General features: G+C 40.3%; 1 protein-coding gene across 3 annotated transcripts in view; it reads left to right on the top strand.

Annotated features, from left to right (window-relative positions):
* Window positions 1-6,532: 6,532 nt before the first annotated feature.
* Window positions 6,533-14,564, top strand: part of LOC103617646 (vacuolar protein 8) — a 26,218-nt gene continuing 18,186 nt past the window's right edge. For 2 of the 3 annotated variants that reach the window (XM_017737222.1, XM_017737225.1), the window contains exons 1-4: window positions 6,537-7,214; window positions 10,262-10,381; window positions 11,330-11,449; window positions 12,492-12,611. In XM_017737222.1, the coding sequence (XP_017592711.1) occupies window positions 6,989-7,214; window positions 10,262-10,381; window positions 11,330-11,449; window positions 12,492-12,611 (586 nt within the window). In that variant the 5' untranslated portion in view covers window positions 6,537-6,988. Of the gene's footprint in view, window positions 7,215-10,261; window positions 10,382-11,329; window positions 11,450-12,491; window positions 12,612-14,564 lie in introns of all 3 variants that reach the window. The other variant, XM_017737224.1, reaches the window with a different exon arrangement.

Below are 14,564 nucleotides of genomic sequence, written 5' to 3' on the forward strand. Positions count from 1 at the left end.
CGTCGCTTGGTTGCGGTACAGCAGCGCCACGTTCGGGGAAAGCGCGCCCGAGAGGTCTCTGTACCACCAAAAAGGTGCAGCCGAGGGCTGCGAGTGAGCAGCCACTGACTGATGCACGAAGCGGTGTGTCTAGGCTAGCCAAGTCCTAAAATTCACAAAATCACAGAGTATTCTGAGTTGGAAGGGAGCCATATCGAGTCCAACTCTTAGCCGTGCACAGGACAGCCCCAAGAGTCACACCATTTACTTGAGAGCATCGATGAGCAGTTCACTCTTCTTGAATCTTACACAGCTGATTTATTTTTTAAAAGGCTATTGCCTGTTATTTTTTGAGGCAGGAAACAAAAAACAACCCACTACAAAAAAATTAGGAAGGGATACATATGCCATTTTGACATGGGTTTTTTGAATTCTGGGGACAATGACTGGGAGGCAGCCCAAAGCAACTGATGGAAGGAAAAAGGCATGGAAGATGAGAAGCAGACATAATCCCCAAATGCTAGTTTACTGTTTCATGTGTAAGGAAAGTGATGTACTGGTTAGATCTATTTATTTTGGCTATTAAGTTTTTTGAAGTGTAGCATTCTATGGAGGCAGCAACCAACGAGTAGTTGGTGCTGAAATAAAAACAGTGTGGTTAACTGATGAACAGTCTGGCCTAGAGAGAAACAAATCCCTCTCTCCTTTTAAGGTTTTCATTTCTGTAGGGATAGGGGTAACAGATGTGTATCTCAAGTGCAGCACGCATGCTACAGCTTTTGCTGTAACCAACGATAAGGCACTATTAATGAAGAGGCTCCTTGATCTCTGATAATGAACCTGTGAGAGAAGACAATTTACCATGGCCTATAAGGTTTTCAGAACTGTCATGGGATTTGGCTGCATTCAGTACACCTCCTTCTATTTCTTAATGGTTCTGAGAATTGCTCATGCAGGGACACCTTCCACTAGGCTAGGTTGCTCAAAACCCCATCCAGTCTGGCCTTGAACACTTCCAGAGATGGTGCATCCACAGCTTCTCTGGGCAACCTGTGCCAGTGCCTCACCACTCTCACAGTAAGAATTTCTTCACAATACCTGAACTAAACCTACCCTCTTTCACTTTAAAGCCATTGCCCCTTGTCCAGTCACTACATGCCCTTGTAAAAAGTCACTTTCTGGCCCTCTTGTAGCCCCCCCACCCATAGGCACTGGAAGGCTGCTGTACGATATCCTCCTCAGAGCTCTCTCATCTCCCATGTGAACTACCCCAGCTCTCTCAGCCTGTCTTCATAGGAGAGGTGTTCCAGCCCCCTGGTCCTCTCTGTGACATGCCTCTGGACTTGCTCGAACAGGTCTGTGTCCTTGTTGTGTTGGGGCCTCAGTGCTGGCTGCAGCACTGGAGGTGGGGTCTCACCAGAGCAGAGCAGAGGGGCAGAATCCCCTCCCTCACCCTGCTGGCCATGCTGCTTTGGATGCAGCCCAGGATACAATTGGCGTTCTGCACCCTGTACTCACTGAGCTCACTTTGCTGGATCATGTCCAGCCTCTCATCCATCAGCACCCCCAAGTTCTTCTCTTCAGGGCTGCTCTCAATCCATTCTCTGCCAGCCTGTGCTTGTGCTTGGGATTGTCCTGATCCAGGTATAGAACCTTGTACTTGGCCCTGTTGAATTTCATGAAGCTCATATAGGCCCACGTCAAGCCTATCCTCGTCCCTCTGTGTGGCATCCCTTCCCTCCAGTGTGTTGACCACACCATTCAACTTGGTGTTGTTGGCAAATATGTTGAGGGTGCACTCAATCCTATTGGCACCAACAAAGATTTGTCGGGCATAAGCCAAAATAAGATACATGGGGATGTATATTACAGAAAGACTTCTACTCTCAGTTATCTGTTGTATTTAAGACAACATACCGTGTGCCCAGCGGTAAAAAAAAACAAACTACAATGTGAAACTTTTTGAAAATGTATCGTAAGATTTTGGCAAATATATTTGCCTAATGACAATTAATGCAAGTTCTTTCAAACTTTTGTTCACTCCTTGTCTTGCCAAACATGATGTTTGAGCTATGGGCTGTGTGATTCTTCAGTGGAACGCCTTGGTAGCAAAAGCATCAGGACATGCACCTGTGCTTTGAAACACATCAAAACAGTGGTTTTCTAAGGGTATTCACATGAAACACAACCTGACAGGTCTCCCTCTCCTCTGAGTCCATGACTTTGTGTGATAATTTACCTTGTAAAATTTAACTTTCTTTTTATACAATTTGTTCAAACCTCTAAGGTATGTGGATACCTCTGAGCTGTGAGAGACACTTTCTTTTGCTACAAAGCAATAAAAAAATACCAAAAAATAAATAAATTTATGTGCTTATTATTATCATAGGAGACAGTATCTCTGAGCATGACACAAACTGCTGCTTTGAGTACAGCAACAGTCCAGAAAATTTACAGCAAAGTATGAAGCTCAAGACAATGGGAAAATACATAAAGACAAAGCAGCACAATAATATTGTGTCATCACTGGTCCAAGCCAGACTCCTGGTGACTGTTACCAGGTGTTCTCACTATTCAGAGTCGGCTGAGTAGTTGTGCATCTTGTGAGAACTAACACAAAAGGAGGAATCAATAGGAAAGTCCATGGTTGATAGTCAGCAGTGAAATTGGATTGTGCCTTCAGGGAATGCCACTCCTAAGAGTTACAAAGTGGTAATGTAATCTCAGTTCCAAGGATTTATTAGGAATGAAGAAACCGAGAGTGAGGTTGTCTTTAATCTCTTCAAAAGCAGGAGAACAGGCTTGTACAAGCCAGTGGTTGTATTTACCATCTTTGGCCTGGTTCTTTACAAGCAGCTGGTGCTTTACAGCAGAGATTCACATCTATAGCAGCTGCTTTTCCTTGTAAAACCTTGTTCAGTTTTACAACCCCTTTGAATGGATTTTGTCAATCTGTGAGTGGGACAAGGCTCAAGGGAGCTGTGCAAAGGAATGCTTCAGTAGATGGCACTCTCCCTCTGAAGGAGGATGGGCAAATACCTCAGCCAAGGAATTAGATGCAGTGAGAACAACTTCCACTCTACAGAAATTGCAGTGAATGCCCACAGAGCTCTGCAATGAAGTAACCCCTGGCAGATTTTCACAAATCTGGATCTATCAAGTCCTCACATCTGGCTTCCTCCCTGCTTGAATGACTGTAGTCTGTTTATGTTCAGCTGAATTTCTCCTGAATTCATAACAGTGAATATTTACACACCCACACATACACACACACACGTGTGGGTTTTTATATATATTATGTGTATTTTGTGTATGTATGTGTGTGTGTATATATATACATATATAGATATAAAAGAGCTCAGTAGTAATGTAAGTTGCACACATTAGACTCAGAGTTTACAATTGTTCTGCTTTCTCAATCATTTTTTTCAAATTCTATATTTTATTCTACTATTCTGTTAATAGTGGGTCCATTTTGAGAACATAAGTCCTTCGATTTGTTGATAGTTTTCTGTTGGTATTTTATAGTCACAAGATTTCATAGATTCAGTTTAAAGAGCACTGAATTAGTACAAGTGAGGAGGCCTCAAATGCAGGTATGGGGACAATAAAGACCTGCTAGGCATTAGGGAAGCTACAACCTGTTGAATCACATCTGTTGTTAAACAAGCACTAATGCACAGCCATCGTACATATTTCTAAACTGTACGGTGCTTTCCTCACCCTTGAATCGGAAGGTGAGAGAGGAGAATGAAAGAAATGTGTATAAGACAAAGTTGCAATAAAAAAATTACATGGGACAGATTTATAGAATGCAAATTTAATTAGTTCAATTTCTTAGAGTTTTGGATTCTTGAGTAACCAGTGTTGTGTATATTCTTTCCATTTACTGCTTTTTAAGCATTTAAGTATCTGTTTTCTTATTTGACTGGCACACAAGTCAAATAAGACAATGTAAGTTCTCAATCACTGCCTCTCCCCTACACTTTGCAAAAATCCTTTTTCCATTTATTAAAACCACAGGGATAACAGTGTTTTGAAAATCCAGAACCTGGGGCTAAATTTTTGCTACCATAGCTCAAATACCTTTTTTCCCCCCAATATTTATGTCAGAGCCTGAGGGTGCTTGGGGGCCTGTGAGCACGAAGAGGCCCTAGGTCATGTATGAAAGAGGAGTAGAAAGCATATTTGTGTATGTGTCTCCGGTGCCAGTCAACTTTTGAGCAACCGAAAGTTATGCACCATTTTAAACTGGATAAAGGAATTTCTGTTACAAGAAGCAGTTTAAGCAGTGGAATGCTGCATGAGCAAAATGGTAGATGAACAATTATATTTTTTACATTTTCTGGTTTTGATTCAAAACAAAATAAACCTACTGTGTTAGTTGCTTAAGGGACTGTGCCCAAAAGCAGTATTTTCTGTCATTTGCAGAGAAGCTACACAGCAGATTAAATGCTGGACCAGTAGAAGCTTTCTGTTGGAAGTACTATTTAGCTACAGCATTCATCTTTTTTTTGGCAAATAGGTTTAAACTTCCAAATGCATTTTATACAGAATTCCAAACAGCCTTCACACAGTAAGGTTGCTGCTTGGAAGTCTCTTTTGCACACAAACAGAATGGAAATGTTTTGGAGAGGCTTTTTTTAACACTGTACAAAGGAACAGATTTTTTTTTCCTTTGGAGACAAAAATCAAGATGTGGACTGTGGGACGTTGACTATTTGAAACATGTTCTGTACAAGAATAAAAAAACAAAAAATAGTCTAGCATTATTATGGTACTAGTATTTTTTTCCCTCTTCTGCAGAGTTAAGCTGACATTTTATTCAGTGAGATAAGGAAACTTATCAAGGTCATGAAACCAATCAAAAACATTGGATTTATAGTTTCAACCTTTACCTTTACAGCAGCTGTTGTGATTTCAGAGTCTGTTTGAAGATCCACAAACCAGCCTTCTACACTGACTTTCAAGTAGTTGTTTCAAATCAAAGAATGATTTCCTGACTGAGTCATCAAACTAGGTATCAGGACACCTGAGTTTTATGCCTTCAGGCAAATTATAGCCTAATGTTTAGGTGTCGTGCACTTTTTAAACTCCCACTTATCTAAAACAGAGTTGCAAGAGCTCAGCACCTCTGAAACTTGTTTTTAAACCATTTTGGCAATATCTTCTTTACAGATGTGTTGGAAAGCTGTTTTAGTGTTCACAATACATTTTGAAATGTTTAGTAAGAACATTACAGAAATGCAGTCATTACTAGCAAATGTTTCATTGAAACAGTCTTGTTGTTTTCTCATCTCAGTGCGGTACAGTTCAAGTACTTTTACTTTTTCAAGTACCTTTAAAGAATCTCACAATTAAACATTACAGTTCATTAGACAGAATAGAGCAAGAGACAGAAGGAGCATGTGATGGATAACAGGCTTTTAGGATGAAAGCTGAAGGGTGGAAGATGATGAGCAAAAGGTGAAGAGCAGGTGGTGGCAGAAGTAGGACCTGGCAATCACGTAGGTTCCCTATGCTTTAGAACACCCCTACTGAAAGGATCCAGAAAACATGGTGAGAAAACAGAAATACTAACCCCGCCTTTGGTAACATTAAGAAGCTAGACAGAGATCAGAACTCAATGGGTTTGTAGAGCTGGTCAAGGAAGTAGCCAGAAAAATGTAAGTCCCAATTCTTTGTAATGAATTGCATTATATATTAGAGGTCTCATATCTTTTGATTTACCAGTGTAGGTAGGCTTATTTGTGACAAGTAGTATTTGTGTTTAGGAAAATTACATCAAGAGAAAAAAGAACAGTTGTTGAACAGACCAGAGAGATTTGGGTCAGCCTGTTCATGCGTGTGGGGAGATGGGTGCAGAATAAAGGGTTGATTTTCAAACATGATTTATTTAGAAAATAAAGATTTATTAAAGGAGAGAGGCTGAAACTTACCAATAAATGTATCAAATGCAATAGTTAGAATAAATCCACCAAATCTATGAATAAGAAGTTAATTAAAGTGATCAACATTCAGCAGACCTGTACCTGCAGGATCCCTAATTAAGGTAACCATGAATCAAAACAGTTTTTACTGGAACCCTCAATATTACAAATATCACTTCATGCTACAAGAGTTAAACCAGGGTCATTTGTAAAACTGTTCGGCCAAGGGTGGGCACATGCACCAGGCTGGTGAATTAAGCAAAAGGAGAAGTGATTGTTTTCCTTTTACTACCTTTTTCTGCATGAAAACCACAGATAATTTTTGCATCTTCCCATTGCTAGCTTATCCAGCCCACTCTGCAGGACTTGCTTGACAGGAGGAAAAGAGTGCTAAATTCATTTGGCCAATGCCTTTTTTTTTTTTTTTTTTTTTTTTTTTTTCCCTCCCCCTGTTTTCTATTCTTGCTGATTTGCAAAGTCTCAGGTGACTGAGTTATGAGTTGTTTGTCCAACAGCTCCTTTGTTCTGATCTGCGCTTCAGCAAAAACTGGAAAAACCTGTTCACTTGCTCTTTTTATTTTTTTTAATCTTCCTCTCTCCAATTGGTAGCTGCAGATTGTACTCATGCAGACAAGGTGGTGCCTACCTTTCACGTGGAAAGCTGCCTTACAAAAACTGAGGTTGCATTTTCCATTATCCCAGTTTTTCTAGCCTCATACAGGCTTTGGTGGATGCTCCATGACCTAAACCCCATCCGTTCTCCACGAAATGTGTTTAGGTCATTATTTTATTTTTCTTCAGGCAAGGGGAAGGTGTTTGAGTGTGTCTCCAGTGCACTCCTTTTAAATAATAATTTATGAACTCTAGGAGATCTGCAGAAAACAGCCTTGTGAAATGTAGCTTTTTGGACACAGAAGCTTGTCTGCCTTACAGCAGCTGCACATGGTGTGGTGTTAGCATCTGTAAGACAGAAAAAACAGTGAGGAAGCAAGCTAGTGCAAAAACCAGACAAACTGAGAAGAAACTTTTCTTCCATCTCCTTCCTTTTCTTCTTGATTTGTGCTGCTGTTGGAACAAGAATGGGTCAGCTATGTGGACGATGCATGCAGCTCCTGCGGGACTTCATAGGCTTTGTTCAGAGGATGTCCTCTGACTTGGTGCAAGGCATCAAGGAATGCTTAACTCTGATAAGCAAGTGCTCATGCTTAAAACAAAACAGCTCTAAAACCAGACAGCTGTACAAGCCCATCCTACAGCCTCATGAGAGGGTGACAGCAGAGGAGTTTCTGCAGCATATTGAAACAGGTAAGAGGACTTGTCTCTTTCTAAAGCATTGTGAAAAAGCAAGGAGATTGATTTTGTGGGTTGAAAGTAGATTGCTGGCTGATCTGCTCTGGCATGGTATTGAGCAGCTTGGTGATGATGAGGAAAGGCCAGAACTACAGAGCATTTTCTTTGTGTACAGGACTCCAAGGGCTCAAGTGGTGCAGCAGTTGGATCTAGGTAGAAATGGTCAGTCACTCTCTTGCTCTGCCACCGTTAATACATAACCCATGTAAACGTGTTTCATAAAAGTGAGTCCTTCTAGAAATTAAAGTTACTTCTTTGAAGTCAGTCAAAAGGAACTGACCAAGCTGGACACAGGCTTTGCTAAGACTGGATGCTGAGCTGTGAGTGGGCAGATCACAATGTGATGTGCACAGCTGTGCACCTCTCTGTTGGCTGAACAATTGGACTTATGCTAGGGATGTCTGGGCTATACATGGGGAAGATCAAAGTCACCCTGGGACAAGCATTACTGCGCTCTCAGTATTCCAAGCAACTGTGCTTTTGTGCAATCGTTTTAGACATCAAGCTTAATCACAGTCATGGGATTCTGCTTGAATCAAAGTAGATTCATAACTCTTCATCTGTCTCCTTTCCTTTACAGGTTATCTGCCCAATTCCCCTGTTTTTCTATTTGTGATGTCCTGTTTGTCCTGTCCTAGGGTACATTATCAATAGGAAAACTTTTTTTTTTTTATTTCACTCCTACAGTCATCTTGGATGAATGTATTTTGTTGGTTGTCCAATCTAAAACCAGTCCTCATCTCAAGATAAAGGGTCGTTGCTTGCTTGGTTTTGCTTTGTCACAACTAATTGGGTATATTGCTTTATGTTTAGCAGCTTTGGGCTAAAACTACTACACAAAATTGCACAGGCTCCTCCTTTCATTTGTGTGAAGGGTGTGGAACTACCATTTCTTTACTTGCCTCTTTGGGAACATGAAACAATCTTGTGAGGGGAGCCAGAAGAGACATTTTTCCTTGGTGTGACATGGTTAATGGTGTTTGAAATTCTGTCATGGAACAACCTTTGGACTAATTGCTGTGAAGCTGGTTGTTGGGAACATGTGTGAATTAACCTCAGCTGGTGTTAGCTGGTGTCATTATCCAGTGAATGTGGTGTGTCCTGTGCTGCTGATAAGGTTCACTGATTGTTGCACCTGTAGCACTGGTTAAATCCTGACATTCATATCCAGAATAGGGACAGATCTTTCAGCTTGTTATACAGTGGGATCTTCCAGAGCCGAACTTCTTCTTCCAAAGGCTAGCATGCTCCTGACTCTATAGGAAACTGTCTTGGCACTATCCCAGCTCAGTTGGTGGATGAGGTGTAATGAAGGGGAGGCCAGAATGGCCCCTTGTAGCAGTCACTGGTGCTCCCTGAAAAGACTAAGTGGATATTTTCTTGAGAGATCCTTTCCTCTCTGAGATCAGTCTTCAAAAGTCTGGTCTGTCATGGATCCTTGGGAGCTGGGGTACAGCAGCAGGAAGTCTAGAGCTTCTCTGAGAGCAGTACACAGATGACAATGTGGGCTTTCAGGGAGGTCCCACTCTCCACGACAGGACACATACAGCCCCCAGGAAGCAGAACCAAGGTTAAATCTCTGAGTGGCCGAATCTTATTGCCTAGGCAAATGGAGGCAGGGAAGCCTCGCAAAGAGAACCAAGACACATCCCTCTTTAACACTATTGTATTTTATTCCAAGGGGGAGCAAGCCTATCCTCAGTTTTGAACAAAATATAATAACAAGAAGACAGTGTTTGGACAATTTGAGTGCAAGGAGAGACTTCATGGTTGATCATGACACTCATCTGTTAGCCAGGGCAGAAAATTTTGATATTTTAAGCAAGTGGAGATTTTGAGTGGTTTCGGCTCTATCACTCTCCCAAACAAAACCACAGATATGTGGAAGAATCAGATAGTCAGATTAAAGTTCAGATAGTGACAGGAACAGAATTAAACCACATGAAGAGATTTTTGTTTGTTTTCTCTAAAACCTTGCATACACAGGTAACTCCTTCTCTTTGTATTACTAATTATTAAATAAAATTGATCTTTATATGAAGCAGTTCTGTGACGCTCACTTTCCTAATCCTGAAGGTAGGAGTTTGCTAGTCTTGACATGTCAGCAGCTTCTAATGGCTTGAGATATTGGCTGTGTTTTGCACTGAGGCATGAAAGCTCATGCCCCTCACATCCCTCACATTTCTTTGTCCCATGGAAGGTAAAGTAGCTAGATATTTTTCATAGAGATATTTCAATCATTAATGCACAGCTGTTATCTATTGCCTGAAAATATATCTTATAATTGTGTGCTCCACCAGTCAATCATACATTACCTTTTTAACTCTGTTCATTGGTTCAATGTCCCGTTCATTTTCCTCTCTACTGCTCCATTCCACATATTGTATTGTACAGTGACTTACAGAAGTCATGCATGACTGCTATTGCTTGATGACTGTTTTTGAACATCTAGTTTATTCATAGGGGAGCTATCATACTCGAGAACAGGTAAGACTCATGCTAGAAATTTGAGGCTGAGGCAAGCCTGTTTGCCGTCCATGTTGCTGTTCCCTTAAATCCTTTATTTCAATGCCCAAGACAGGAAACACAGCGAACTTCAGATGTGGTAAATTAGAAATACATACTCTTTCTATGGTTCTTAACTAAGAACACTGTGTTCAGTAGATATATTTTAACAAAGATTCAGAAAAAGATAAATATTTTTATGGAGAACAAGAACACCTGCATTTATATCAGATAGCATAAACGTGTCTAAAGGTTGTAATTTATCTTGTTTCCAATCACTGGCTTTGTGAGCTTTACAAGAGGCATTGCCATGGACAGGTTTTTCCCAGTTCATCTATTGCTTCTGCCCATGGAAACATGAATAAAGATAGATGGGCTTGATAGAGTTGTAGTACAAAAACCCTTATGTGTTTGATTGGCTGTAAATTTTAATTTCTTTTTGTAAACTAACCCTTTTCAGATGTAATTGAGCCTGTGCTGTCGTTTTATATCTTTAGATTTTGAAATGTCTCCACTTGGAAAGGACCCTCTGGAAGCCTTGAGGACCTTATCCTTTTCAGAAAACCCAGGTTTACAGCAGTCAGCTGCCCTCTATTACTTGCATATGAGTCAGCACAGTAAGTTATCTCCATGCATTAGAAAATTTTCATGTAATTATAAATAAAAGTATTGTTCCAAACTGTGAAACTCCTTTTGATTTATTAAGCAAATTTTTATTTTGCTTTCATGCTATGTTGTTTGCCAAGGAAAATGGAAAACTGTCATTGCCATGTAGGCAGAGTCAGTTCTGGGTTCTGCTATAAGGAGATATCTCTCATGATTATAAAAGACTGTTATTTATGAAATTGTTATACTTCTGTAGAACTCAGCAGAACCCAAAGTATTTAGAGTCAGTGTGTACTGAATCTCCTGAAAGCAACACAGTCAAATATGGTGAAAGGAAATGGACATAGTGACCAGTTAATATTTTATATTATATACTTTTTGAAAGAGGACAAAGCTCTAGAGGCCAGATTGTAGTGAAGATTTATGAAGGAAACGTTCTTCTTTGTTCCAGCTATTCTGTGGGAGCACTTGGCTCTTGAGGTAATTTGTTAATGGTTAGGAGTCTGCCTAGATATTCCAAATAAAATACCAGCTAGCATTTGGATTCTACAGAAAGGTAGAAATACTAGCAACAAGTGGGTTTCAATTTATTTATCTACTTGTTTACTTTAATTTTATTTCAAAGAGAGTATTCTGTCACTTGGTATGATAGCTTTATCCCATGTATTTTTTGCTGCATAAAAAGTGCAGGTAGCCACAACACAAGGACCTGCTGTGAGGCAGAATGAGTTGTTTGGTAGCAAGGCACACTGCTTCCCTTCCCATGATGTTTTTGAAGTACTTGATTATTCAAAGCCTCTTCAGGAAACTTGCCCTGTTTGCTAGTAAAATTGGAATTTTAATGAAGATGAATACCACTCAGCCTGTCTGTGGGAGCACCTGAGACTTAAGTCCATCAAGAGAAAAATGTGACTGTGGTGAACAATGGGACTCATGAATATTTCCTCTCATTCTTGCAGTGAACATCCCCCTGCCTGTGGAACATCTGGAACCCTTCTATGCCTTACTACGTTCTGCTGACCTGGAGGTGCAGCAGATGTCTTCCTTGTCCCTCGTCAACTTCTTGCTGGAAGGAAATAGTGAGTAATTAACAACACATCTCTCTTGAGGTAAAGAAGTATTTCTTCAGCCAGACTCAGGCAGAAGGAGGGCACATCTACACAAATCCAGATTCGTTTTTTTTGTTCCTGATAGGACAAGTGTGAGTCTCTTTCTGACTGCAAGCTACATAGCTTCTGGTGGCGCCAAGATATATCAGATCTCTCCAGCTAGATTATACCATGTGGCAAGAGTTCTTGGATCTGTGTGCAAAGGCTGATAAATTATTCCCAGACCAGTGTGGGAATTCTATTCTCATTCGTGGATCTACAGCCAACAGTTTTCCTTTCGAACAACAGATATAGCTCTTAGAAATAAACTCTTTGTATGAGACAGTGCTCATTTTCTGGTTATTTATGAACTGGACCTTAGTCTTAAATTGCTTGCAGAGAATAAAAAAAGAAATTTAAATTCTTAGTAGATTCACTTGCTTCTGTAACTAAAGGGGAAAATAGATTTGAGATAGAATCTGGGAGATGTGGAAGAAAAACTCCCCAATAAAGTTTATGTTGATAGACAGGGCATGAACTCACCACACCTCATCAACAGAGTCCTTGTTGCATCTACTACTGCACTCCTTGGCACCTGGGCCACAACAAGTATTCCATCCCGCAGTCCGTAACAGCAGAAGACAGGGTCAATCTTCAGCAAAGCTGGCCTTTTTCATTACATTTTTTTTAAGGATTTTGCTGCAAATAAGATCATGTCACTATTTACAAAGAAAAAATAATATTTAAAGGGTAGACCTCAGAAGAAAAAGAAAAGTCAGGGGGAGTCCTGACTAAATTGTGAACCTATTGGAAAGCTGCAGTTGCTCTTTCCGAAATTAACCTTATTTGGGACCTTCTGGCCTAAAAAAAAAAGGGACTGAGAGTGGCTTTCAGGCTGTTTCCATCTTAGGTCTATTTTGTATTATCATAATGTGGATCTCCAAAGCAGTCAACGGATGATGTATTCTTTCCACAAAATCACTAACTGTTTACTTTTCTATTTGCCCTTTTTTTTTCTTGAATTTATGAATAGTTGACAAAGAATTAGTTGTCCAAATGGGTTTACTTGAGCCAATTCTGGATCTGCTTGAGTCAGAGGATCCCACTGTCCAGTGTAATTCCTGTGCCTGCGTGATGACTTTGGCTGTTTCAGGTAAGTGTTCTCTTTTCCTTTAATCTCTGCAGTGAATTCATTCAACTCTTCCATCATATTTTAAGATGAAACAACCTATTTGCAATGGTTTAAGAGTCCTAAGATGCAGCAGCAAGTTCTGGTATTCCTACATCATGAATTCAAGCTCTTGACATTCCAGTTATTTTTCTCAGTGTTTCTGACCTTCTTGCTCTTATGATTACAGACCTTTTTCCGATTTACATCCTAAATGTATTCATGGCCGGCTTATCTTAATTAATGTCTACATTGGCTTTTGTTTCAGTAGTTCTGTCTCTCTGATGTTTACGCTGATGAAGTTCCTTCATTTTAACTAGACTGAGAAAACCAAGCTCTTTTAAGACTCCTCTTGTAAGTGAGGCTCTCCATTCATCTTCAGAGTCCTTCTGGGTGTAAATGATATGTTCCAGGAATGGAACATAGCACTTGCGTGTACTGTATCATGATACCACAGGCCTCAGGCATTGTTACAGTCCCAAGATATAGATAAATGGTGCAGGAATTCTGTTTTGGATTCATCTCTTCTGAAAGAGAAGTCACCAGAAATGTGCAGTATTACAGCTGGGGTCTCACCTGTGCCTTTTATTGTGGCACATAGGGAAATACGTTTTTTGGTACATCTTATGGTAACACTTGCAGATTTGGTGATTGTGCCATGGTGATGTTGTCATCCTGCAGCTGACTTAATCACTTAGTCCTGCTCCTCCTCTGCTGCTATTTCCAGCAGACACCAAGTAATCAAGGCTCTACCACAAATGTTTCCAAGTGCATATCCCTGCATTTTGTACAGGTTTCATTCTGTTTCTGTTGCTTCAGTCTTCTAACTTGTCTGTTATTTGTAAAATATTCCAGTCCTCCACTGCACTGACAGTTCTACATTCACATCTTTGTATTCACTTTCTGGTTCAAAACAAGTACAGACCAGCCCTCATGGAATTCCATTTGTACTTTCTTCCCAGGTGGTCGTTCCCATTCAGCCAAACTTGCTGCCAGCTTGCAGTCAGTTTGTAACCCATCATGTACTACTTTCGTTTGTCATCAACTTCTGCTTAACCATGCATATTTCATATAATGATATTAATATTTTTCTGGTATCCAGACAGGTTAGTTCAGCCACAGTTACCAAAAGAAAGGTTATCATGTTAGTCTGTCTTATTCTACCTTGTGCAAACTCGTAGTTCTACAGTATAAATTGTGTACAAATCTGTAGAAAAGCCATGAATAACATTTATTTCCCTCCCTGTTGCATTTATTCTGCCAGCTTCCCTCTCCAGCATGGGAAGTTGCAGTCTGGTGTCCCAGAAGGCTGAGGGAAGCATGATGAAAGCGTTAATTTCTCATTTAGGTATTTATGTTGCAAAGGGGAAGTGGATAAGCAGGATCCAACCACATGAAAATGCTGATTTGCATTTTATCCCACCTTTTTGTTTTATTTTCAGGTTTTTAAACACTTTTCCCTTAGGACCTTGTTTATAAGCATTGTATATTATTACAGTCGGGTTAAGAATTCTACATACTACATAACTTTGTGTGGAATGCAAATTGCCTCTTTTAAATGTCTTAATTAGGCATGGCATCACTAAAATTTTAGGTACCTGGCATTAGAAGGACTTTCTTTGTGTACGGTCAGTGAAGTTAAGCCCCTGAAGATTTATAGAGATGTCCATTCACCTGTTTTAAACAGTCCATGGAGAAAGCGACTTGTTTGAGCACCTAAAGATGTTACTTAGTCCTGAAGACACTCTTACCCTTCTAGATGTCTTTAACCTGGAATATAGGGAACCCTCAGCTACTCCAGATCCAGTCCACCTTCATTCCCTGTGGTCTTCTAATGCCTTTGCACACTCCCTTAAGTGCAAATGTCCTTCTGAGCACAAGTACTCCAAATTAAGCACTCAAGGAGCTTTCAAAGCTGAACATAGGGTAGGCATTCCT

Source organism: Corvus brachyrhynchos, unplaced genomic scaffold (genome assembly GCF_000691975.1).
Source record: "Corvus brachyrhynchos isolate BGI_N302 unplaced genomic scaffold, ASM69197v1 scaffold6, whole genome shotgun sequence".
Taxonomy (NCBI): domain Eukaryota; kingdom Metazoa; phylum Chordata; class Aves; order Passeriformes; family Corvidae; genus Corvus; species Corvus brachyrhynchos.